The sequence below is a fragment of the Exophiala xenobiotica genome (assembly GCF_000835505.1).
Source record: "Exophiala xenobiotica strain CBS 118157 unplaced genomic scaffold supercont1.3, whole genome shotgun sequence".
Classification (NCBI taxonomy): Eukaryota; Fungi; Ascomycota; class Eurotiomycetes; order Chaetothyriales; family Herpotrichiellaceae; genus Exophiala; species Exophiala xenobiotica.
The window spans coordinates 1,844,317-1,868,959 of record NW_013562492.1 but is presented as its reverse complement, the minus strand read 5'-3'; the positions used below and the strand labels follow the sequence as shown (position 1 = coordinate 1,868,959).

Sequence of the window (24,643 nt, the reverse complement as noted above, 5' to 3'; positions counted from 1 at the left end):
CGCCCTTAGGGAGGCACCAGATTTGATAAAGTATCCTCTGCAGATATAGTGTCTGCGTTAACAGCAAACGTCTTCTTTGACATTTCTTAATTGCCAGACAGCTGTCCTAGTCGTGCCGATTGCTTGAAAGAGCTTATCATGCTGACACCATGCCGGGGGCCTCTTCCTCATGGGGTTGACGAGCAATCTTCTCTTATATTTGGCTGGTAGCATTTACAGTATTGCCATTATGTTAGGGGGAGATGCTACCGCCCCCGTGTAGTTCAATGGTGAAGAGCTAACAAAGAACGACCATCGTCCCAAACGCTCACATTCCTTCGCCAACAATTCCAGGTCGAACAATTCTCCAATCGGTGTTCCCCAACCAGATAACAGGATAGGATGCAGCATACCAAACTCCGGGTCCGCAGGGGCTGGTAAGAAGTCATAGTAGTCAGCGGGATTACTCGATGCCTGCGGTGCGCGTTTCCGTTCAGACTTACGAGCAGACTCAAAGGCTACGTTATCTCCCGCGACTGCTGCGAATTGATGATTCCAGAGCCACTTTGCAGTCTTCCTTCCCGATGCCAGACCTGGAAAAGAGTGACTAGTGCTATATTTCTCTCTTTCGTCCTTGCTCAGCGCTGAGTATGCCTCAACAAAGCCTAGACGTGTTAGCACGTTGCCATTTCAGCGAATACCTCGGGGACTTACCAGTTCGCAGCATAAAGATGTCTCCTTTGCGCAGCTCGATTTCGTACTCTTTGGTGATCTGGTCTACCTCATCGACCGAGATACCATGACCACTCAGCGGGTCATAGGCGATGCCCTTCTTCTGAGCCCAGCCGTGGTAGTCAATAAGTACACCGCGACCAGCTATACCTCGAGCTGCCCACGCGTTTATACCGTTTACCTTGCTTTCAGGCTTGGAGTGGATGTCATCCTGGCTCACACTGTGCGTGTAATTGTCAGGTTTTGACGCAGCAAGCTCTGGCACACACTCACTTGTTGTAAAACTTGCCCTCCTTTTGATATGCAAAATGCCGGAAGCTGTCCCACTGACTACTACCTTGAGTATTGAAGGAAATCTATAGCACATTAGCGAGATTTGGCACTTGCTCTGATCAAGCAATAACCTACCACATCATCGTTGATTACTCGCGGGGCTTTATTGATCATCTTACGCTCGAAACCCGATCGGCCGAGGAATGGAGGGTCGATGAGGTCCAAGGGCAAGCTGGAACCGTCAGCTCGTTGTTCCTAAGTGTTGTTCAAACACCCACTTCAAGCCCACGCGCACTCCGTGCTGGATCTCCTCTTTCGCCGAACGGAGTACCAGCGCATCAATGAGATAGTTTAAGGCTCCCAGTTGGGGATTTTCCCATAGATCCCACGCCGAATATGGTGGACTACGCTTCTCGATCTCTTCGAATGTTGGGATTGTCTTGGAGTCAGACATGCCGGAAATGGTCCAAGAAAACTCAGCACTTCTTCGCAATCACTCTCCTAAATAATACTCAAGGCCTCGATTTTTAAGGATAGTAAAATGTTCTACAACTACTTAGTTGCACGACAACGCGGCCAATAATTGTTCGAAGTTGACTCATTTCCACTTTCGGGGATCAACAAAGAATATCCGCGCGGAGGTCACTTATCCAGTTCTCCGGATTGCATCGATCCTCATTATATGCTGGAGAATGGATATAAGACACCAATTATGACTGTACCAACCGTGGAAAATTGTTGCAACATTTATCTACTCCAGTACATCTAATCCAGAACGCCATGCCTCGTGCCAGTATTGTCTTATACTTCGAGCTCCAGCCTTCCGCCAGCCCGGCAGCTGTCAAAAAATGGATTCGATACCTTGAAAGCAACATACCAGGCTGCAACTCAGTGTGCAGGTTGGTCGCGAGTGACACGACAAGCGATGAAAAATCTTACGCCAAGGAGTTACTGATCGACGTGCAAGACGGAGATGCCATCACTGCAGAGCTGGTGGATTCGTGGCGAGCGGTTGGGGCAGACGTCCTCAAGTATTCGGATTGGATTATCTACCAAGAAATATCCCGCGACTACAGGAAAGGCCTATCAGCAGACCAGTATCCTCCTACGAACACGGAGTTGGTACAGGTCGGCATGGCGCCCAGTAAAGAATCCGTTGAAGACTATCATAAGTGGTTCAACGAAGAACATCTTGATATGCTCGCCGATGTTCCCGGTTGGCGCTCAGGGTCGAGGTTCCAGCTGCTGAAGAGATTCGGAGACAATCGAGAGCATGCATCGATTTTCATGTCTGCAAATGAATATGACGAGGAGAACGGGTTGGGTGGGCCGATTTGGAAGAAATCGATCGATACGCCGTGGACCAAGCGTGTGACAGAAAACCTCTATGAACCAAACCACAGAAGGACGTGGAAATACGTCCAGTTGGACGCTTGAATTCCTGAGAACATAGATTCCCGTTCGATCAAGCAGTGGTGGAGTGGCTGAGCGAACACCAACATTAGAATAATACGTAGCTCAATGATGAATAACCCCTTGGGGCCAACTTTCTGCCGAGGGTAGCACCAGAATCAATGGCCATTTCCCTTTGCATTGACGGCTTTGCGCAATGAATGAACCGAACGGAGATGGCAATGCTGGTATTGCAGGCGGAATCTGTCCGCACGGCCTCTGGTTCTCCGGACTTCCATGATCAGCTGAACAACGTCGTAGGATCCGTGGAGAAGAGCTGGCATAATTTGAAGAGTCGGGACAAAGATGCCCGCGCTTAGGAGACTCGTGAATATGAACTCCTAAATGTATGTTTCGCCGATGCAAACTGAGAGGCCACCTCTGGACCTTGCGTGAGTCGCCGAAAATGTCCTTTTTTTCGCTTACCTGATCCCAGGATCACACGAGCGACGAATGCTAGGGAAAATCTGCCACACTGTCCCACCAGTACCCGCGAGAAGGGACTAATGCTCGATCTTCTCAAAAGGGGGTTGATGCTGGTCCGGTCTCTGTGGGGAGTCGCATTGACTTCGAGGATGAGGATTTCTTCGCCTCAGGCACATCTGATATAGCGGCGGGAAGCTTTGCTTCAAGGGGGCGGTAGCCTCGCTTCAAAAGGAGCCCTGGCAATGTCTAATCATCATGACTTGACAGTGTCTTTGCTACGAGTACCAAATGGTCATTTCGACCGTTACACACACTGGCCGTCCGTCCCAAGCCAACCAGAAACCCCCAAAATGCCTCCGTCCTCACTGTGACGATCCATGCTCCATTTTTTAAGTGGGCCACATCCGAGATCTGTTCTGTACCCAGCTTCGAACATTTCCATGCCTGCCCAGGCAATCATCGCAGCGTTATCCGTGCAGAGTTCGACGGATGGGAAGACCAAGCTGACATTTCCGAAGGATCGCATATGGAGCATTTGACGCAAATAATAGCGCAAGAAGTCATTTGCGGCGACTCCGCCGCTCACGACGAGGGTAGATATCTCGACTCCCTGCTCTCGAAGCTTTTCCAATGCGATGATGGTTCGTGAGCCCAAATGCTCAAATGCTGTGCCTAGAGCAGCACGGGCTAAAAAGTTCCTCTCCTCTTCGCTCATGGAAGCACCATCCTCACTGCTAGTACGATCATGCATGATGCGACTGACCTGACTCGCGATGCCCGAAAAGGCGAACGCCAGATCCCTATTTTTGGCCATCGGGGTCTTAATATTCCAGCCAAACTTGTTCAAACACCTGAGGATCTCTTCCTGCCGGTTTTGAGGCACGTCCCAGGTGGTGAAATCTGCCGGAGTCTTGAAAGCGTATGCTGAGAGATACTTTCCAAAAGCAGTATCAGGTGTGGCTTGCTGGATGTCTTGGGGCAATATAATGCGTCCGCATTTGTCTAGCTCGTCTCCGACCGCGACATCACGTGTGGAAGCCAGAACCTCGTGCTCAACCAATCCTCTGGAGTACAGAAGCATCGTATGCCCACCACTGACTAATAACGTCAAGAATGGAAAGTCAGGCTTCACAGAGTTGTGACCGCTTCCTTCCATTGAGTTGACAAGTCTTGGTGTCAAAGCATGCGCTTGCATATGGTGCACTCCCACCAGTGGTATTTGCCATGCCGTAGCGAGTCCTTTCGCAGTATTTAGTCCAGTTGCGAGATTCTGGTTCATCCCAGGGCCGCGGGTGACAGACACAAAGTCGGGCTTCTCTTTGAGTCCTCCATTCTGCAACGAGAGTCTTTTTCTCTCTGGTAGAGCCTGGTCCCCCTCTGGGAGGAATGCTAGTGATCTTTCAACCAGTTTTGCAAGATTCGACTGGTGGCTGTTCAGAGCTTCTGGTGGCCATATCCCACCCTTTCCGGTATTATGGAGCGTGATCTTTTCGTTGAAATGTAGATGCGCTTTTGTGAAATTCGGCTCGGAGTAAATGGAACGTTTGGAGAGGATTGAGACGCAGGTGTCGTCGCAGGAGGATTCAATCGCCAGCGTTAGAAGGCTGCGTCGCCTCGCCCATGTCGACGTCGGCAGTGGGCGCCACACATGTACAAGTTTCGGACAACGAAGACCATGCAGCATCGACGGGATCGAGGGTGACGCTGCGGCACTGCCCAGGTCGCTAGGCGAAGGTAGAAAACCTGACCAGGATCGAATGAAAGAATTGCATGTGGATGGCAAAGGTGGGACCGTACTCCCTATGCTACTGCGAATCTCTGAACAACAAGAGCACTTCCGGCCTCCTCAAACGTGCACTCGACCTGTTCGACTTCTCTTGACATCTCAGCTTGTCACCGCCAACAGAGGCGGATTTTGCTGTTTCACGGAACATCTGATCCTTTCTTGGCTTCGTCATGACCGCCCTGCTGTGGTCTACGTCGAGACGAGACCGCTTGGCTTAAGACTACCTTCCACCTCATCACTCTGCGAGATGACTTACCGGATCAGCAGTTGTATATTCAAAACTCGACGGCCAGTCCACCGAATTTCTGACCTACCCCACGGACGCCACACGAGCAATGTCCCAGATGTCTTCGCAAGAAGTGATAGATGTCTCGCGCCACCACTTCGCATCCGAGTCGACGGCGCTCGATCTGGCATCTCCTGTTTTCCTGGATCGAGCTCATCTCCCTCGTGAAACTTGGATGTCTTTCGCCGTCCAGATGATCATAGAAGGGCCAGACTTTTGCCCTATTTCTTACAGGGTACGTAAGTCGGTTATCAAATTGATTCAGAGTCCAGATCCGGTCACTCCTTTTGCTTTCGGTAAGTGGTGCATACATCTGTTGATCATCCTGGCTTCATCAAATCATAATCTGCATCTTTCATCGCCAGATTGGGTATGCAGTCTAATCTAGAAGCTCATGACTGTTCTGGCTGCCGAGACATCGGTTTGGCCTACAACGTGAAATGCCAGAAATCGTGCGGTTGCTTGCTTGCTGGCTCCTCTCAAGATATAATATCATGATTGAGTCCATGTATCCTCCCCAATTCTGCGCACCTTCGAACATTCCTTCACGTCCTTGCTCTATTTGCGGTCGCTAGTGTCGACACCACGCTCGTTTGGCACTATGCATCTCACACTCGCTTGTGGTGTCCAGTCGCTCATTACTTTCCTGACCTGCCTTAACGTCATATTCATTAATCATGTCAGCGCTCTTGCCAGCACCGACACAATCACCTGGGGCGGCTCAAACGACAGAACTGGCTATCAAAACAATCACAACATGGACCCGACAATCGTCGGAAGCGCTCAATTTGGCCTACTCTACAAAACCCAATTGCCTGGAACTTATCTCATCAACGGACAAAATGTGCCCGAACAAATATTCTCTCAGCCTCTGGTCTACACCGGCTCTGATGGTGTTCAATTTGTCTACGTCGCAACAACTCAGAACAATGTGTACAAAATCAATGCAAAGACCGGCGTGATCGTGGCTTCTCGAAATTTGCATCGTCCGTTCCTGGTCAGTGACCTGAATGGATGTGTTGATATTAATCCTACTGTCGGCGTGACCGCCACTGGTGTGATTGACCCAGATACGGTACGAATTGATTTGGCTCTTCTGATCCAAGGCTTACGAATCATGAGGATACTTGGTATTTGACGTCAAAAACCTATACAGACCAAAGCCTCAACGGTCCGACTGGCCGTCCAAATGGTCGCTACTACATACATGCTATCAGCACCTTGGATCTTTCAGAGAAGCCCAATTTCCCCGTCAATTTGGAAGGCATGGCTGCCAGAAACAACCCTGTACGATCTTTCAATGGTGGTATCCATCACCAACGTCCTGGTTTACTTCATACTGGAGATTATGTCTACGCCGGTTTTGCTAGTCATTGGTGAGTACTCGTCCGAAATAATTGTTACCCACGGCATTGTCTCGTTGACTGGTTCCAATGGCTGGTATCACAATTTGCTAATATGAGTGTCTCGTCGCCAGTGTCCAATGGAACTTTACCGGCTGGATCGTGGGCTGGCACAAACAGACTGGTCAGCTAGTGGAAAGATTTGCGACAGAAGGGGGTAAGTTCGTATTCTATTGACGACAAGCCACCAAGACATTGACGTTTCTAGCCGGTGTTGGGTCCGATGTCCCGGGAGCTGGAGTGTGGATGTCCGGCGGCGGGCTGGCAAGTGATGGCAGAGGCTCGATGTTTTTCGCCACCGGCAACGGCTATGCTTCCCAACTCAATGGCGTACCGGTCAATGGACGACATCCGCCAACTTCCCTCGAAGAGGCAGCTGTTCACATGTCAATCAATGAAGATGGCTCTTTGACGGTGGTTGACTTCTTTATGCCCTGGGAAAAGACTCAGCTGGATGGCGCCGATAAAGGTAAGCGATCCGCTGACCAAGGAAAAGGTAACGCTAACTGGAGGAGACCTTGGGACATCACCTTTAGAACTTCTTCCCGCCCAATTCTCATGTGGCAACATCACAAGGATGGGCGTAGTGACCGGCAAAAGTGGCAAGACATACTGGCTGGATCTTGACAACCTCGGAGGTTATCAAAATGGACCTAACAAGCTTGACAATGTCATTCAGGTCTACCAGAACGAGAACTCAGTCTACGCTGGTGCAGGTGTCTACCCGTTGGAAGGAGGGTACATCTACATCAATGTTATCCAGTATCAGACTCATGTGTTCAAGTTCTCTTGCGACAACGGCGTTCCGTACTTCAACAAAGTGGCTGATTCCCCAGAAAAGAATGCTTACGTCCTCGGGGTCGGTCATGGCACGGTCACTTCTCTGAACGATCAGCCAGGTACTGGCTTGGTTTGGACATCAGATGTCGAAGGCTCCAATCTCCGAATTTACAATGCAGTGCCTGAGAATGGCCTGCTCAAGGAGATCAACTCTTTTGTCACGCCTGGGACCACAAAATTCACAAGACCTGTCTTCGGTGACGGCATCGTATATCAATGCACTACACTTGGATACCTTTATGCGTATGGAGCACCTGTCAATCTACCCCTTGTATGCAGCGGTCTTCAATTCGGCACAGCCAACCTCAATACCACGACATCCGCTATGGCCGTCCAATGTCAGGCCAAAACTGCTCTTACCGTCACTGCAGCAAGCCTTTCGGGCAATTCCAATTTCGCCTTCACTGGCCTTCCTGCCTTGCCATTTGCTGTAAACCAGGGGCAAAACTTCTCCTTTCAGGCAACTTTTACTCCTCAAACCGTTGGCCCGCTCTCCTCGTCGGTGATCCTGAACACTACCCAGCAAGCAGGTGGCTTCAGCATCAATACGCCTGTTAACCTCAAAGGTACTGGTCAGAGTCAGGCCCCACTCCTGATGATCACTCCAAACACCGTCAGCTGGAACGGAGTCATTACAGGACAAGAAGCTGGAGGAGTCAATCAATCGGTCATTATCAGCAACCTTGGCAACGGCCAGTTAAGCATCACCAGCGTCTCCTACTCGGTTATAGGAGAGACGGGTCCATGGACAACGCCTAATGGTACGCAAGCAGCAACTGTTGTATCCGCTTTCACGTTTTACAGCATGCCATCATCAGTAGCGCCGAACAGCGCTGTGACTGTTCCTATCAATTTCAATCCGACGTCGAGTGGAGAGTATGCTGTCTTCGTCAAGGTTGACAGCAATGGAGGATCAAAAGTGTATGATGTACTTGCCGCAGGTTCGGACCAACCTAAAGCTGTCCTCGAATTCCAGACTTCTGATGGCGGATGGGTCCAGTATCAGAACGGCAAATCCTTTAGCTTTGGAAATGTCACGGAAAACACGACTCGCTACCTCAAGTTACGGCTTACCAACAACGGCACTACAAACGCAGCCCCCATCTCGGTAACGGTCAGCAAACCTCCCTTCGGTATTTCTGGGAGTATTGTTGGTAGCAACAACAATGTCGATCTTGCCGAAGGCAGCCTTGTATATGCCGGACAAAATGCCACCGCTACGCTTTATTGTTCGGTTCCCAAGAGCCAAATCAACGTCGATCCCTACAATGGGACAGCTCAGTGGACCATGAATCTCAACGATCCTACATTCGGCAAGCAGTTGATTCAATTCTCCTGCAATGCGGTCTCTGAACAAGCAGCACCGCTGAACCCTGTCACTCAACAAGGAATCTACAGATATGCAGGCTGTTTCAAAGAAAACAACCCTGGTCGGCAGCTTCAAACTAACATATACAGCGGCCCGCTCAACACGAATGAGCAATGCGTCGCGAAGTGTTCGGCTGCTGGATATATTTTTGCTGGGACACAGTACACTCAAGGTGAGCACGATTGCCGGTCGTATGCTTCTAGCTAACCGGTAGAAGAATGCTGGTGTGGCTATAATCGCCCTATACTGGTCACTGACGATGCCAACTGCAACTTTGCTTGTACCGGAAACAACAATGAGATTTGCGGCGGCAACGGAATCAACGGGGATGGTTCCTTCATGTCTTTGTTTGGCGATATCACTCGCTGGAACGGCAACACTACAGATGCTCCAGGCCCGTACGTCAACCCTGGTGTTCTTGGCTTCAATAGCCTTGGCTGCTACACTGAAGGGTCTCAGACTCGTGCTTTGAATGTGCAGCCAACCTCCAACAATACTGTGGCCGGCTGTATTCAAGGTTGCCAGGGCTATTTGTATGCAGGAGTGGAGTATGGAGGTCAATGGTCAGTATTCTCCGTTCTTTGAACCATTCCCTGACAACAGACCAGCTTTTGTGGGAACTCCTTATCGGCTGGAGCGGTCAGCGCTACCGCAACAGACTGCAGCATGGCTTGTAATAACAATCAGACAGAGCTCTGCGGAGGTAAGGATCAATTTCGGGCACATGTTCCAAGACTAATCTTCCCTCAGGTCCAAGTCGTCTCAACATGTACATTTACGGCAACGGTACTCTCCTTACATCGACACCTACAGCTGGGACAGGAGGAGGCAATAATCCCGCCAAACCAACAGGTCTTGCTGTTCCGCCAGCCATCGGCAATTTCAGCTATGTGTCCTGCTATACCGAGGCAACTACTGGCCGAGCGCTTAGCGGCTTCACTCTGGCTGACAACAGCATCACTCTTCAAACCTGTGCAAGCAACTGTACCCAGTATCGATATTTTGGGGTCGAGTATGGCCGCGAATGCTACTGTGGAAACACCATCGCGGCAGGCAGTGCACCAGCCACTGATGGTCGCTGCAATATGGGCTGTGCAGGCAACTCGAGTGTTCTGTGTGGTGGACCCAGCGGTCTGACTCTGTACAACAACACACAGTGGACGTCAACACCCACTACTCCTGCTCGACCCACCGGGCCAACCAACGTTCCCAGTGTTGGTAATTACCAATATTCTGACTGTCACACTGAAGCCACAAATGGGCGTGCTCTTACGGGCTTCGCCATCGCCTCAAACGACATGACTGTGCAGTACTGCGCAGGAAATTGCACCGGCTTCACCTACTTTGGTGTTGAGTACGGTCGAGAGTGCTACTGTGGAAATAATATCGGCACAGGTTCGGTCACGGCTACGGATGGACGATGTTCCATGACTTGTGCCGGCAACTCGTCGACCATTTGTGGTGGACCAAATGGGTTGAGCTTCTACAAATTCATCGCGCCTTCAAATTCGAGCTCAAGCAGTTCTATGTCGAGCACGAGAAGTACCACATCAACACCGCTCCTTTCAATGTCGACGTCGAGTACATCTACGATAAATCGCTTCTCCAATTCTACCACGACATCAAGTCTCAGTCTTCCGTCCACATCGACTATCAGCGCAGTTGCGACGAGTCGCTCGTCAACTCTTACGACATTGGGTAGCATCGCAAGCAGACCTTCAACTCCAAGCAGTCCGATCAGCGTAATCTCGACGTTATCGTTGTACGCCAATTCGAGCACATCCATGACTACCCGACCTTCGACCTCGAACTCAATCCAAAGTTCAGTATCCAGCTTGAATGGTACTTCGACAACGACCTTCACAACCTCAGTCCGTTCCACTTCAAGTGTCATTGCCTATACTAGCACGGCTTCGACGGCTTTGTCGACTTCAACATCATTAGGCAGATCTTCATCACTTACGACCACGGCTTCGACATCTCGTCTTTCAAGCCTCAGCACCAGCCTTTTGTCCTCAAGCACCTCCCAGTCTGGGTCTTCAACTTTGACATCAAGCACGAACACGACTGCTGGCGCAAGCCGTAGCTCCGGCTCCACGGGCGCCACCGCCGCTGGGGCAAGCTCTACCTCAACTTCGCTCACGTTTACTGCATCCGGCTCTTTCTCATTGAGTAGTAGCACATCATCGACTTTGTCGAGGTCCACTACGATACTCAGCACAACGGTGAGCACCACCGGCAACCCCAGTTTTAGCACGAGCTTCGTTGTACGGACGTCCTTGAGCAGCACCGCAGCCTCCACCCTAAGCTCAGCATTGACTCCAGTGTCTACGCGCTCGAGCAGCTCAATTTCGATCTCTACCTCGTCATCATCCCTCTTTTCGAGGGTCTCATCCAGCACCCCGACAACTCCTCCCACCACAATCACCACAACCACCAGCGGGACCTCCTTTGCCACCAGGACTACTACTACTAGCTCGACCGCGAACGCCTTTTACCCAAACATATACATAGGCTGTGCCTCGGAACTTGCCAACTCGCGCCTGCTCTCCAGTCTCTCCACCACCAACTCTAGCATGACCATTGAAATGTGTCTCTCATTCTGCACATCGCAAAACTTTCCCCTCGCCGGCCTCGAGTACTCTCGCGAATGTTACTGCTCGTCGTCCTCGTCCCTACCACCCAACACGGCCCTCAACGCCACGGACTGCAACATGCCCTGCGCCGGCGACCCCAGCCAGACATGCGGCGGCCGCTCTCGCCTGAGCATATATAACAACACATCGCTGTCCCCGCCGTCCGCCAAGGCCTCGGTCTCGGGATACACATACCAGGGCTGCTTCACGGACCCGAGTAGCTCGCAACGCACGTTGTCGGGCTACAGCACGAGCAACGGCGCGATGACGCAGGAGTTATGCGTCTCTACGTGTGCGGGCCGTGGGTACAGATACGCGGGCGTCGAGTACGCACGTGAATGTTACTGCTCGAATGTGCTTGGGTTGGTGGCGGATGGCACGGGCAAAGGCGTGCAGACGGGAGAGGGCGATTGCAGCATGCTGTGCGCGGGGGACAAGGGAGAAGTTTGTGGTGCCGGGAATAGGATTGGGGTTTGGATGGCTCAGTAGTAGCTTTGATGAACCTTTTTGGGGGGACTGCTTCTACATTCTTTTCAGTGGTTGCCGAGTGAGTTGAAATGGGATGGTTGAAGGGGAGACAAGCTCACAACCGCGGAGTCGTTCTTTCTTGATGACGACGGATCTTGGTGGTCGTGCAGATGCTCGGCTTCGCGTGGGTTCAAGTCACTGGGAAGGAAGAACGAGGGGAGCATGTTGTTCGTTTCTTTGGGTTACTTCGTTCGCGTTGTATTTCTATTCACTTCAGACTCGTCAATTCTTCAAAACTACAGAGTACTGCATTTCGATATTCACCGCAACTACCATCTCCTTGCGCTCCCGCTCATTCCACAGGCCAGCTTTTGAACTTCCAATCTCGGCGTTCGACAGATAGGAGTCAGGCAACTTGAAAGTCCTGATGATTTGCTACAATTAATCGACGCGGTCAAGAGGTATTCTGCTTGATTCAAGTGACGATAATACCGTTGTGTAGCGATGCTCACCAGCTTCCCTGTCAATTGTGCTCGACTGATTTTCTACGTTACGGTTTACGACCGGCTTATTGTCCGTACAATACAAAGAGGCCCATTGGGGAACATTCATAAGAGCTTCACAATCCGTATATGATTTGGACAAGCCAACAACGTGTGGCCCGTCGTAGTTCGTTACGGTAGTTCATAGTTGGACAGCTGCGCCTCTGTACAATTGTCCGTCATCGGACTAAGCGTACCAGTCTCCCGTCTTCCTCTCCCTCGTTTCATGGTAATGATATGATGTGTAACCCGCAAAAAGCAGACAAAGCAGACCCTTGCAAACATGGAAGTTGGTATCTCAAAAAGCATTTAACGTCAACGTCAATCCCAAACACATCGATCTCGTACTCCAAAAGGTGAAAAACAGCAACAACATGACCACGTCTATCGGGTGCATGGCGACATGAGGTGCTTCTCATGTTGCAAGCACCTCAAGTCCCTCTTGTCCCGTTGGGACAATCATGTACCGCTGGACGGCATGCTCGATTACTGCGACCCTGCAAGCACGGCCATCTAGACCTTGATCACGGCCTTTTCATCAATAATAGAGAATGAATTGACCGCCTTTGCAATGGGCCTCTTCACTCGAAACACGGCATCTTGATCCGACATTCGCCGTCCCAGTGCTCTTTCGACCTTTGCACCCAGGCTCAACTTGCTCAGATCATCTGCTTTCTTTTGGCTGGGCACAAATCGTTGTTGTTGGAGGTGTTTATTCTCAAGTCTGTCGAGGCCTTGCGTGAGCTGGCGGATCTCGGCCATGCCCGTTTCCGGGCTGGCCACGTTTGCTGAGGCCAGGGTGGTGGAGTAGTTGGAAGTCGTGGTCGCAAAGCTGGGGGAGGCAGAGTATGTAGAATAGCGTTTGGAGGTACGTTTGGAAGTGACCTATGAACCCAAATATTAACGTTGTGTCAACCAGGAACGACAGAAAAATGAGACGCACGCTTGGGGCCATTATATGCCTTTCAGACTCGAGAGACCTGCGAGACATGGTTGTGGTGTCACTATTGATCGTTGCTATGTTTGCAAAGGTCAAATTATTCTCCGCTTGTGTCAATGCTTCTCTGCGACCGAACTATCGGTGAACCGTGCGCTGGTCGGCAAGGTGGTTCCAAATCTTTGCAGTACCGTTCGAGCGGTAAGTGACAAATAGGTGGCAAGAGAGACCGAGATATACAAGCTCTAGCAAGGTCAGAGGGAAGGTCGAGACGTAACGTGAGAGAGGCGGTGACGAAGGAGTTTCTGAGTGTTTGTAAGGCGCGGGTGGTGCTGCAAGGGAGATGTGCTGATGTATTTTCGTGCGAGAAAGGAGCTGACGGGTAGATCTCGACCAGTCAGTGAGTGAAGAGGATTGTTCGGAGGGTGTTTGAGTTTTGATAACGTGTCGGTGGACTGAGGCGAAGATGTGTCTAATAGTAGGTCAAGGGCGGTGGAAGAAGATCCGTATATCCTTACAGTAGTGGTCAAAAGTTGTTTGTTTGGCTTGCCGAGCGGAGTAGGAGTGCCTCGGGGACAAAGCAAACTCGTGGCTAGAGGTCAAAGCAGCCCTGGTCTCGTGTCAAAAGAGGAGCGGGCGGAGGAATAGGGGAGTAATTGGTGGAGATGGAATGATGAGAAGGGCGGAGGAGAATTGATGCAGCTGACAGCCGGATGGGCGCAGACAGGCAGACTCAGCGACAGATTCAGCAGACAAGGCACAATTACTAGGGACACCCAGACATAGTTGGTGATGGGATTTCTCATTACATAGTATTACAAGTACATTAATTTCCCCTTGTCTCCTTGTCAAACTAGGCTTCAGTGCTCCGTAAACCCATTTTCTCCCCTTCATCGAATCATCTCAACCACTGGTGGACTATGCAATATCTTTGCTTCTCCCACCCACAGCAGTGACAGTAATTAAGTGCCGGCCGCCTGCGTTTCTCTTATTTTCTTATCCACGTGGCCATCAGCTCCATCTCACACTATGGACCGCCACGAACGCCTTCTTTCTGTCAAACTTGGGCCAGAACGTGCTTGACACCTTCTGAACCCCTGCCGATTCCTGAATGCGGTAAGGCTTGAACTGGAGTTGGTGTTCTCTGTTCAGCCTTCGCCAGCATGCGGTTCCTTATTCCGCACCAGCAGCAACTCTTCTTCGGATGTCGTTGTTACAACCAAGGCTACCCTGGGTGCCTGGAGTCGACGCGGCCACACTTGCGAGCAATGACCGAACGACGACCCGTGATTTCGTTTCATGGCAAGGCCCTAAGCCGGCACTCGCATGTGAACCTTGCCTTGACCCTGCCAGCACCCCTGATCGGGCATCGACCGCGTGTTTGGCGTGTTTCACGGCATCAGGTGTGCCCCCAGAGCAAGCTAGAGTTTCCCTTCTTGAGCTCCTGATCCCTGATGGCGATGCTAGTCCAATCTGGACAAGCTTGTGTTTGTCCGACATCATTTTGGTATTTTTAGCATTGGTAGGGAGGAACCAGATCTAGAGATAACGAAGTCGGTAAGGTTAGAGTGTTGTATGGAGTATGGAGTAAAGGTCGCCTATCTAGCTGAGTACTCAGGCTGAGAGAAGCGGCATCGGGATATCCTACCACGGTCGTGTCCACCTATCGTCCGCAACCTGCTCTCTACATACATGGTTACGCCAGCTCGCCGTATGGACTGCGCATATGATGGCGTCGCTACCCTGCCTCGGTAGGTACGCCGGGTCCTTCCATCATAGTCCGTCATTTTTTCTTCCTCTCATCAATCATGCCCAAACAACGACATATGCCAGCATTGCGCCCACTCATTGATAGTAGCAGTCAATCCCCAAGACTTGACAACCCAGAACGCAATCCCTCCAACTACGCCGAAACTTCCCATTATCTGTAGAGCAATCCAGCCACGAGTCCGCATGCTGTCTTGCCATCGAAGCAGCCCCAGCGGGTCATGCATCTGATAGCTCGGAACTTCCCCGTAGCTCACGCTAGATTTGCCTCGCTTGTGAACCAACGCCTGCGGGGTTTCCAGTGGTAGGATATGTCCCTCACGGACTTCCTCACCAAGTCTGTCCACCAACCAAACAGCCCGGTCGCCTCGAGCTAATCTCTCATACCGCTCTCGTTCACGCTGAAGGCTGAGTTGCAGTTCGCTCGCCCATTTGGAAAGTCGGACTTGAGCCAGGCGCTCCTCGCGCTGCGTGTGGTCTGCAACCTTGGCCAGGGCCCAGCTGTTCGAAATGTTGAGAGACACTTCAGACCCAAGCGGTATGAGAACTCCAGAGTTGCTGAGTGATGTGGCCAAGGGAGATGCGAGCGTCGAGTTGTGCACGGATGGCAATGATGGTGATGGCATAGACGTCAACTTAGGATGATCAGCGTGCCAGGCCACCAATTTGCGCGCGGACGTGTGCCGTAGATATGCCACTGTCTCCGGCTCAAATATTTGTTCCACGAGGAGACTGAGCTCTGATGGCAGCAAAGGTTGAATATATTCAGGTGACATCAGCAAAGATGCGTCCATCGTGTCGAGATCAGGACCATTGATTGATGTTACGGTATAGGGAGCCGTTGCAGTCGCCTTGGGTTCGGGGTCGGACACTAAACTTGTCGGTAGGCGAGGGAGTGAGACGAGGCTAAGATCCGTGGATTGTTTGATTTGTTCCTGCTCATCCATGGTGAGCAGATCTGACTTTGCCACAAGCGGAATGACATTGCAAAGCTCCGATAGCTGCCGGATGCGGTCACAGTCATCCTGTATATGGTCTGCAAACAGTCAATCTCATGCTTGAGGGGAGTAACTCAAGACATACCTTTGGAGATGAGGTAGAGAATCACGTCGACCTGTGACGAGCCGCGCCCACTGAGTAGCGCCGATAACTCGTTTGCGAGCTGGTTGACGGAGGTCATTACGTTGATAAGCTGCTGTTCAGCATAGTGAATGATATTCTCCAGTTTCGCTGAGTCATTTGTGTCGACGAAGCAAATGTTCCGCTCAAGCACGGAATCACCCATGCTTTTCCTTCTCCTCAAAATCCGGCTTTCTTCGACGTTCGACCACCAAGCAGGATATGGTTTGGTGCTTGCGTAGACCTCGTTCACCACTTCCAGGGATCCAGATGAGCTTCGGGAAGATGCACGGTTCGGTGCCAACGGCACAGGGTCGACGTGGACTATATCTTCGCAAAGCTGCACAATCGATTTGATAAGAGATGTTTTGCCAGCACCTGCTGCAGTCAGCATTCCGGGGCCTGATCTGTGTGATTGACTCACCTTTTCTCCCCGCCACCATTATCTTGAATCTCCCAAGACGCTTCCCTCGCTGGGTAAACGGTCTTCGACTAGGCATCTTAATACTCGGCATGATGAGTTCCGGCTGACTGTCTTGGACGATTGCCGGCGTCTCCTCCTCGTCCTCTTCGCTAGATCCTATCGCCTGACTTCCAGCCTCCTCGCTGGTGAGTTCGTCCTCGGATCGAGGAAGAGATCTGGATGAGCCGGACTTTGGACTGCTAGGCAGGGAGATATCACAGGAAGGCAGAGGTGAGGGAGTGACACCACGGACATGGCGTGCGTGACTCGGTTCTGCATGGGCGATCGAGGAGCCTCTCCGCAAGCGTTCACCATGGGCAGGTCTTATAGTTGATCTCCTCCGACTACCGCTCCTCGTCTCGGGTGGCCGCGCTGCGCTGTACTTGCCAGATCTCTCCGCCTCTTGCATGGCATCCTGGAGGCTACTTACAGGCAGAGCCGCTGACGCTGTAGCGGGAGTCGTCTCCGACCGTGATATGGGAGCGTCAGGATCACGCGCGAGAAAGAAAGTAGTCGGAGGCCCGGTGCAGCGCTCACCAGCTAGGGGGGAGGGTTCGGCGACGGACGATTTGCGAGGACGTGGTTCCGGATTCTCCAAGCCGAGTGCGGGTCTCATCGTTGAGGCATGAAAACGAGTTGTTCAAAGGTTAGGAGAAAGAGGAGGATATGTTTCTAGGCAAATAACTTGAAGGAGGAAGGCTGACAGCAACCCTGGACTGGATAGATACGAGGTGATGATTGAATGCATCTGCAGGTGACCCCGCGGCCATTGCGGAGTATCATTCTTATCAGGCTCCAGCCGGTCCTTGCTTACATGAGGTTCAGGAATTCGGTATCACCCATGGCACCTCCAACCTCAGCTAAACAGGACATACTATGTACTCCGTAAAGGTCATTAACTGCAACAGTCATCATTACCCCAGGTATGTCTCATAATAATAAAGACTAATGTACAGCTTCAACCCCCACTCTCCAGGAGAATCCTAGAATTGGTGAAATAACCCGCAGACAAAAAGTATATGCCCTCGCTGAAAGACACGCTTGCCCCTGACCATGGCCCTGAGCTGCTGTGCATCACTGGAAAAAAATCGGTTGCAGATACATGCCATCAATCTCTGAAACAATGGGAATCTGGTCGTGCTATCAATCCGAAGTACGCTATGCCATGACAATGCATTGCCAGAAGACATAACGGGGGAAAACTTTTTCCGAGTACGCCGTTGCAGAAAGTATTGAAGGTCATCCCATCACTTTTGTACCGCTGTGTTAATCCATAAATGGCAGGAAAGGGGTCGGTGAGGATGTTCCTCGACCCGTCACAAAGAGTCGGGCTGATTTAAGCAGCTTGAGGTTGACCACGCCCTTTAGGAGTCACTGTACCGGACTTGCCGCCTCTCTGCGGAAAGCTACCGCGACCGGCATCCTTTGGAAAGTTGGTCTGGCTGCCAGAGCGGCCGCCTTGCATGCCACCACGACCGCGTCCAGCTTGGGCACCACCACCTCGAGTGTAGCTGGCGTTGCTACCTCCATAAGCATTCGGACGAGGGCGACGCTCTTCCACGTAGATCTGTTCGGACCCGATGTGGTGGGGATTGGCAGCAACAGCCGCATTATAGCCAGCAGGATCAGCAAATTCAACGAACGCACAGTTCTAAGGTTTGTTAGCACAAAATCCAAGTTTTGGTGGGCTACTTACTCTTGGTCGCGAGACATCGAAGTATTTGAGCTCGCCATGGCTTTCAAGGACTTCTCGAAGAATTCGAGCATCTACCTTGTCGTTTACATTCTTAATGTATGCGAGCACTGTGCCCTCTGGTGTAGCTTTGTTCTGTGGTTTTCCCTTCTTGCCGTGGTCAGCTGTCTGCCAGCCATTGCTCTGCGAAGTAGGAGTGCTCGCGGTGGTGTTTGCAGCTGGTGTAGTCTCGGCTGGGGCTTTGGATGTTTGAACAGGCTGCGAAGGGCGAGGCGCTTTTGGTTGAGTGGCAGGCGTGGTCACAGGAAGAGCAGGAATTGCTGGGGATTTGGAGCCACCGCCGAGCATACTTGCCCAAGTCTTTTTTGCCGGTGGTGCTTCGGCAGTTGGTGGGGTCGCAGTCTCAGCAGTGGTCTCGGGCTGGTTAGCTTCAGCAGCGGATGGTTCCTCTGGAGCTGGAGTAGCAGCTTTCACCGCCTCCAAGGCTTCTGCGGTAGTTTCCTCGCTCTCTGGTTTTTCGGCTGGCTCTTCCGCGGCATTAGGAACAAGTGCGCCATTGACCTCTGTCTCAGCAGCTGGAGCTGCTTCTTGCTCGACTTCCTCGAGCTTTTCGTCAACCTCTTCAGCAGCGGCTTCCGTGACAACTGTCTCTTCTTGGCTCGTCTGAGTGTCTGGAATACCTGTGGCAGGGGTGGAAGGTTCTTCAGCGGGCCGTTCGAGTTGTTGCTGCTCATCCTCGACGATCTCATCCTCATCATTGCTAAGGTAACGGAAGATGTCGTTCAAGACGAAGTATCCGTTGGGTTGCTCGGCGAGGATGAAGGTCTGGACGAACTTGTGATGAGGTTCGGATTTATTTGACATCTCACCAATGACCTGGACGACGATGTTGTTGAAGGAGGATTGAGAATCGACATTGAGGACACGGACTTTGCAGTCGTGGAATTCGAGCGCCTTGATCTTGTCGCTGATGGCCTGCATTGCATGTCAGCCACACTAATACTTTGACATTCACAGCTTCCAACATACCTTTGTGCCAACAGCAGGAACAACCTTCTCGGCCTCGACGCCAGTAACGAGCTGTGATTTCTTGGAGTAGAATAGGTGGATCTTTTCCGGGCTCTTTGATAGTGTTGTGTAGTATTGCTCGACGAAATACCATCCGATCTCTTGCGGATCGGCCTTTTGAGCGTTTGTAGAGGTGGTAGTACTTTGAGAGGCAGAGGAGGCATGAGTTGGCGCAGATGGGGCGGATGCAGCGAGCTCAACGGGCTGGGTATATTGATTTGTGCCATACAGGCCGTTGGTTCCAGTAGTTTCGGTCGCCATAATGGAGGATCAGCCTAGAGACGAGAAGAGAACTGGTGCGCAGAAGGGCAGATATGCGGAAGTCGTCGCGTGTATGAGCGTTCAATGAGCTGTAGACCTCCGGTGGTGCAAGGATGTCCCTCTTCTCTTGAGTGAATTATGAGAATGTCCGCCACGTACTGTTGTGCGTAAGAAGTGGATGGATGGATATCACCAATCGGTAATCTGTCACGCAGGCAGGCAGGACTTTGGATGCGAAAAGCTTCAAGAGGTACCACAAGGAGTGTGAGAGGAAACCGTATAGAATAGTGACAAGGGCGAAGGTGCCAGAAGCCGCGGATTTGGATCGCACGAGATGGACTTGAACGTAAGGGATTGATGGTAGAAAATATTGTAAATGCCTGCGGAGTATTTCAGGCTGCGTACGCTCATTGGTAGATGTCACTTTGCTTGGCTCCTGCTTCCCAGTCTGTTGACTCGGAGCATTCGTATATTTAATCAGTCATTGCGGCCTCACTAATGGCAATTTTGTCAGGACGTACTATACATCAGACTCGCAGACTAAAAGACTATGTTTCCCACGAGTATTTGCTGATGGTTGTTGACCAAAGCTAAGTCATCTACCAGGTAGGTATGTAGGAAGAGTCTATACGCTGACAAATAGACGCAAGGCTGGCACTGTGCTGGCGTCTTGTTTCAACCTCAACATTGGATGAAGAACATCATATAGTAGAATGGAGGCCTCCTGGCAGCTTTAAATGGACATCCCATATGTGAAATATGTGTTGCATGAACAACATGGGCAGTCACACGTGGACGTAGGTAGCTTGGACAGGGGGCTGCATCTTAGCTTCGCACCGGTAGACAGCTTAGGTGAACCTCATTTTGGTCGTGATTCCAGATAGCTGTGCATGCGTGCCATGTCCATGATGGCATTACAGCTTGAGAGCTCGTGACATGGCTCCTATATTGCTTGGACAGAGGCCTGGATAGACCCTTTCCCCGCTCTTTTCCAGGAGCCGTACCGCCTCACGGTCCGTGTGTCCCCGCAGAATCTGCCATCGAAAAGGCTTTGGCGGACGGACATGGGGAAGTGCAGACCAGCAAGAAAAGCTTCGGCGAGCGAGTCTGTCCTGCTCTCACAAAGGTAGTGCACACCTCCTCGAGAGCATATAAGGCGTAGATCGTCCATATCTCATCGTCCGGCATCATGATCAGGAGGTCATCACAGTCGCCCATCGTGCTGTTCGATTACCAATTCGCGCCGAATGCTCAAAGTGCCCGGAACTTGCTGTGGGCCTGCGACATTCCATATCAATCCTGTGAACAGCCGTTCAGGATGCCACGACCTGAAACTTGCAGATCTAGGGATCACGCATCGGCGCATCCCAGTGAACGCAATTGGAAGGGACATTTATGCCGACAATCGGGCGTTTCTCGAAGCGGTGTAGAATATCTTTCCAGAGAAGGCGTCCGTCCTTGCTAAAACCCCGGCGATCAAGCTTATGAAGCATTCGGACAAATAAACATTCTGGGCAACATTGCCATTGGTACCCGTGACGAGAATTGTAATCGAGCTGGAAAATGGCCTCTGAATGCATTTTCCGAGACTTTGATATATCTTGAAGAAAGACTGAGATGATTCTTTGCCGCAGACTCTGGTATCAAAACTTGAGGATTTGAGGGATGGCGCCTTTCAATTGCTGAAATCCCGGTGGTACCAAGGCAAAGTCATGTCTCCAGATTATGCCTTTTCTTGCCGAGCTTGTCCTTCAATAGAACCCAGGACGCGAGGGCGGGACAGGTGTTGTTGTTACAAGTGGCGCATCTGTCCCTTGTGCGGTATCCACTGAGCCGCTGACAGGATTTGCATCTCTTTCATCTGCTGCCAAACGTTCCTTCTCTTCGCGGCTCTTTCTTGCGTTGTTCTGCCATATCCGATCCTGTTCTTGCAATTCTCGTAGCGCTTCTTCCCATTCCCGCTCTTGTGCCTCGTCGCCAGTTCCAAGAACCTTTTCAACATCGACGTCCTCCCCCCTCTGGATTTTCTCCACGACTTCTCTCAACTGCGCGATCTTGAGGTCCGCTTGCCGCACAAACGTCGTAAAATCAGTCTTGAGTCCCATGATTCGAATAGCCTGGGAACCGATCAAGAGATAGATCCAGATGAAGTAGCTTGCAGGATTTGTTGGCTTTTTCCTCGTTTCTGAAGGTGCGTATTTACTACGGAGGCTCTTCGGAATGATTGAATGCCAGATCGAAGGCTGAGCGAGACGAGGAAGGTGACTCCCCTGCGACGCTGTGTGCTGGTAGCGTTGCGCGACGCGTGAGCGGGAAATTTGAACTGCATCGATCCGAAACGTGCGGTGATGTGTAAAGGTCCTTAAGACAGGGCATAAATGCGAGAGCTTCATGCTTCGTAGCTATTGTCGTTATAAATACCCTGAGATCTCTGTCGCCGAGGTACAGGCATCTCGCTCGACGTCCAGAATGGTTGCTTATAGTAGCGAATTCTGGGAAAGTCGAAGCAAGGCTTGGTCGGTACCGCCAAGCCGCATGCGTACGACATCGACACGAACCAACGGCACAACCGAGTGCAGCGCTTCTGATCTTCTCTTTAGTCAAACAAGTCCCCTACTCGTAAGCGTCCCGGATTCTACAGTCGGCGCTATTGCCAAGGAGAAGTGAAGCTACATGGCCAGAATCAACATCTTACGAGCACCAGATTTAGGTCTTGTCGTAGGTTTGTGGACCTACTCCCTAATTGCATCGCACCGAGCCGCATTGTCCATGATACTCTCCTGAAAGTCAAGTATCGCTATCACAAAGGCGTTGTCTAACGCAGTAGTACCTTCGGAGATCGAGTGAGCCTTGCTGATAGTGATGTTTGCATTTTGCGTCATAGTGGCCGCGAATCGAGAGATGAAAAGAGGTTATTCCAGACGGAGAGATCGAGTTCTGGTTCGCCTTGCATTGCATTGTCCCAAAACTCGTCGAAGGTTGGGGTCCCCAGAGCATCGCCTGAAATTTGTCCATCCACACCAAGCTGTACGGGCTGCCACCGATCGTCTCCAGGCGGATTAAAATCGTCCAGGATAGGAGCGGAGCTTTGAGCTGGATCATTCGACAAGGCAGAGTCACTTGACTCATTTGGGTGTATTCTATGCTTCCGGACAATCCCACACAAGGACTTCAAGAACCGGCCAAGGAGTGGAGAGACGTGTTTCGCATCCTCGAACTTTTGTAACGTTGCCTTGACTTCTGCCCTTATTTCTGCCTCGTCGGCTTGATCCTTGTTGAAGCACAAATCCATGATGAGGACCACCAGAGCAAGATGCACGAAGTGTACAGCTATTCCCATACGTGCCGCCACAATCCATGGCAGGCCATCGCCTCCGAGATCCTCATGGAACTGAATGACTGCGCGTGCTGATTCGAGGCATGCTCGTCTTGAGAAAGCATAACGGGGATCAGAGGACTGTCGGAGTAAAAATCTCTGGTGAAGCTTGCATCGCCTGCTGTGAGCCGCTCTGGTGATGCAATATCGCAGAAGGGGAATGTTCGGATACATGATCTCCAGCGGTTTGGTACGTTGACGACTCTCCGCATCCAGTCGGAAGAAGAATGGTAGGCTCGAAATGAGACCTACCAGCTTTTTGTCCAGGTTTATGATATGATCGTAAGGCACTTGCTCAAGTTTGGATGTCTCTAATGGCACGGTATCGACTATTTCGCGGCACAGATGTGCCAGGCGAATTCTTTCCAGCAAATATGTCATGCCAGTCGGCCGAGGTTCCGTTATCAGCTCAGGACGTTCTCCCAAGACAAGGTCGTCGTCGTTGCAGTCTATAGGAAGTTTGACATGTATATGATCTGGATGAATGAAATAAGTGCCTACTTGTGGACCGGAAACCGTGGACCACAGCCTGCCGAGACATTAGCACTCGAAGAGTCTCAACACATGCAAGAAAATACACAAACCAGTCAGTGGAAGTTATGAACCAGAATACTCTTCGTTTCACTTCGCGATCGATGAAGTCGCGAACGCTCTCGGTTTTCTGACCAAAGAACTCGTTTTCGGCATCCAAGCGATGCAGACCGAGGTCCCTAGCAATTGTAGTAGCGGACATCATCAGAAGACGACCCCTTGCTGAGAAGCCATCAAGGTAGAATGTCACGACCGTCATAATGATGTATGCTTGGACGTCTTCAAGGGTTCCAGAGGTATTCCGGCGTGAAAAGTCAAGCACATCCAGCGCCCCTTTGCAGAAGACTTTCGACAGATGAAGGTGATCCTGTGGGTTTGTCGCTACCTTAGAACTTTCAGAAGGCTCGTAGAAGAACGCGGCAAGTGCGAAGATGGAGAGCAGCAGCGCAGCTTGCCCGATATGAACAGTTTCGCCTTGGTTGAGTCGTAGGTAAAAGGGCTTGATGACAGATCGGACGGTTGGAAGATGTAGGATGCGAACGATATAGTCTACACTGGACTCGTAGCTCTGTAGAAGCAGAGCTGCCACTTTGAACTCTGGGAACATCACAATACTCTCGTTCCCTCGGTCATATTCCGAGACTGGCGCCGGATGCTTTTGAGAAGTCTGCATCCCAAGGATTTCGGGCGTGCTACTGATTCTGAAGGCTAAGCCATTCGATAACATGGAAAGCTGCGCACGAGTTAGAGCATTATGTAAGGCTATGAACACCTTCAAGAGTATCGAGACTTGGATGACCTACTACCGAGTCCTCCCTTGTTGCTACATTCTCAAGTGACTGTAAATCTTCGTCTCTGGTTTGATGGATGTCGGACGCCATGCCGGAACTTGTGAATGCCTGCCTTTTCATGGGGCGACTGTCATCTAGGCCATTTCTTATATGGAAATCCTGCCGTTGGATGATAGCCTCGAGCCTCTCAATGCGTTGCCGAAGTTCTGCATTGCTCTGTGCTGCCGGGCCTTCATCTGGCCGACTGTGTGGTGGAACAAGGAAATGGCAAGTGATGCCGCGCGAAGAACAATTTGAACATGGTTGACGACGCTCGCATTTCAGCTTCTTAACTCTGCAGGACTGGCATGCTATTGGCGCAGCCCGGCTCCGAGCTGTCTGCGTTCTTGACGACATGCTCCTATGGTCTCATAGGTAAATCGTGTAATTTGGCGCTAGGGTGTTA

General features: G+C 51.2%; 9 protein-coding genes across 9 annotated transcripts; 2 read left to right on the top strand and 7 right to left on the bottom strand.

Moving 5' to 3' along the window:
• Positions 1-213: 213 nt before the first annotated feature.
• Positions 214-1,438, bottom strand: PV05_04897 (uncharacterized protein; the record flags this gene model as incomplete). The annotated part of the gene is made up of 5 exons (XM_013461349.1): positions 214-644; positions 694-932; positions 985-1,067; positions 1,120-1,216; positions 1,263-1,438. 5 exons carry the CDS (start codon positions 1,436-1,438, stop codon positions 214-216), a joined length of 1,026 nt encoding a protein of 341 aa, XP_013316803.1.
• A 326-nt stretch (positions 1,439-1,764) lies between these two features.
• PV05_04896 (uncharacterized protein) lies at positions 1,765-2,421 on the top strand (the record flags this gene model as incomplete). The annotated part of the gene is made up of 2 exons (XM_013461348.1): positions 1,765-2,106; positions 2,158-2,421. 2 exons carry the CDS (start codon positions 1,765-1,767, stop codon positions 2,419-2,421), a joined length of 606 nt encoding a protein of 201 aa, XP_013316802.1.
• Positions 2,422-2,456: 35 nt separating this feature from the next.
• PV05_04895 (uncharacterized protein) lies at positions 2,457-4,582 on the bottom strand. The gene has a single exon (XM_013461347.1). The coding sequence runs from the start codon at positions 4,544-4,546 to the stop codon at positions 3,167-3,169; it is 1,380 nt and encodes a 459-aa protein (XP_013316801.1). The 5' UTR covers positions 4,547-4,582; the 3' UTR covers positions 2,457-3,166.
• A 953-nt stretch (positions 4,583-5,535) lies between these two features.
• Positions 5,536-11,973, top strand: PV05_04894 (uncharacterized protein; the record flags this gene model as incomplete). Its single annotated transcript, XM_013461346.1, has 8 exons — positions 5,536-6,009; positions 6,057-6,310; positions 6,412-6,494; positions 6,546-6,806; positions 6,853-8,718; positions 8,764-9,109; positions 9,155-9,249; positions 9,297-11,973. The coding sequence occupies 8 exons, from the start codon at positions 5,536-5,538 to the stop codon at positions 11,669-11,671; spliced, it is 5,754 nt and encodes a 1,917-aa protein (XP_013316800.1). The 3' UTR covers positions 11,672-11,973.
• Positions 11,974-12,168: 195 nt separating this feature from the next.
• PV05_04893 (uncharacterized protein) lies at positions 12,169-13,635 on the bottom strand. Its single transcript, XM_013461345.1, has 2 exons — positions 13,136-13,635; positions 12,169-13,077 (listed from the first exon to the last, which is right to left on the bottom strand). The coding sequence occupies exons 1-2, from the start codon at positions 13,181-13,183 to the stop codon at positions 12,706-12,708; spliced, it is 420 nt and encodes a 139-aa protein (XP_013316799.1). The 5' UTR covers positions 13,184-13,635; the 3' UTR covers positions 12,169-12,705.
• Positions 13,636-14,700: 1,065 nt separating this feature from the next.
• On the bottom strand, positions 14,701-17,218 carry PV05_04892 (uncharacterized protein). The gene is made up of 3 exons (XM_013461344.1): positions 16,440-17,218; positions 15,980-16,393; positions 14,701-15,932 (listed from the first exon to the last, which is right to left on the bottom strand). Exons 1-3 carry the CDS (start codon positions 17,092-17,094, stop codon positions 14,932-14,934), a joined length of 2,070 nt encoding a protein of 689 aa, XP_013316798.1. The 5' UTR covers positions 17,095-17,218; the 3' UTR covers positions 14,701-14,931.
• A 100-nt stretch (positions 17,219-17,318) lies between these two features.
• PV05_04891 (uncharacterized protein) lies at positions 17,319-19,846 on the bottom strand. Its single transcript, XM_013461343.1, has 3 exons — positions 19,201-19,846; positions 18,175-19,146; positions 17,319-18,129 (listed from the first exon to the last, which is right to left on the bottom strand). Exons 1-3 carry the CDS (start codon positions 19,498-19,500, stop codon positions 17,815-17,817), a joined length of 1,587 nt encoding a protein of 528 aa, XP_013316797.1. The 5' UTR covers positions 19,501-19,846; the 3' UTR covers positions 17,319-17,814.
• Positions 19,847-20,021: 175 nt separating this feature from the next.
• PV05_04890 (uncharacterized protein) lies at positions 20,022-21,963 on the bottom strand. Its single transcript, XM_013461342.1, has one exon. It carries the CDS (start codon positions 21,891-21,893, stop codon positions 21,252-21,254), a length of 642 nt encoding a protein of 213 aa, XP_013316796.1. The 5' UTR covers positions 21,894-21,963; the 3' UTR covers positions 20,022-21,251.
• A 415-nt stretch (positions 21,964-22,378) lies between these two features.
• PV05_04889 (uncharacterized protein) lies at positions 22,379-24,288 on the bottom strand (the record flags this gene model as incomplete). Its single annotated transcript, XM_013461341.1, has 3 exons — positions 22,379-23,405; positions 23,455-24,140; positions 24,211-24,288. 3 exons carry the CDS (start codon positions 24,286-24,288, stop codon positions 22,379-22,381), a joined length of 1,791 nt encoding a protein of 596 aa, XP_013316795.1.
• Positions 24,289-24,643: the final 355 nt, after the last annotated feature.

What these genes read in the sequence shown, in the direction of transcription:
- PV05_04892 (XM_013461344.1), bottom strand. Translation starts at nt 17,094, where the DNA reads ATGAGACCCGCACTCGGCTTGGAGAATCCGGAACCACGTCCTCGCAAA. An exon ending in AATGGTGGCGGGGAGAAAAG is followed by an intron (nt 16,394 to 16,439) that starts GTGAGTCAATCA and finishes TGACTGCAGCAG; the next exon opens with GTGCTGGCAAAACATCTCTT. An exon ending in TCTCTACCTCATCTCCAAAG is followed by an intron (nt 15,933 to 15,979) that starts GTATGTCTTGAG and finishes GACTGTTTGCAG; the next exon opens with ACCATATACAGGATGACTGT.
- PV05_04893 (XM_013461345.1), bottom strand. Translation starts at nt 13,183, where the DNA reads ATGTCTCGCAGGTCTCTCGAGTCTGAAAGGCATATAATGGCCCCAAGC. An exon ending in GGCATATAATGGCCCCAAGC is followed by an intron (nt 13,078 to 13,135) that starts GTGCGTCTCATT and finishes TTGGGTTCATAG; the next exon opens with GTCACTTCCAAACGTACCTC.
- PV05_04895 (XM_013461347.1), bottom strand. Translation starts at nt 4,546, where the DNA reads ATGCTGCATGGTCTTCGTTGTCCGAAACTTGTACATGTGTGGCGCCCA.
- PV05_04891 (XM_013461343.1), bottom strand. Translation starts at nt 19,500, where the DNA reads ATGGCGACCGAAACTACTGGAACCAACGGCCTGTATGGCACAAATCAA. An exon ending in TTCCTGCTGTTGGCACAAAG is followed by an intron (nt 19,147 to 19,200) that starts GTATGTTGGAAG and finishes CATGCAATGCAG; the next exon opens with GCCATCAGCGACAAGATCAA. An exon ending in TCGATGTCTCGCGACCAAGA is followed by an intron (nt 18,130 to 18,174) that starts GTAAGTAGCCCA and finishes AACAAACCTTAG; the next exon opens with AACTGTGCGTTCGTTGAATT.
- PV05_04890 (XM_013461342.1), bottom strand. Translation starts at nt 21,893, where the DNA reads ATGAAGCTCTCGCATTTATGCCCTGTCTTAAGGACCTTTACACATCAC.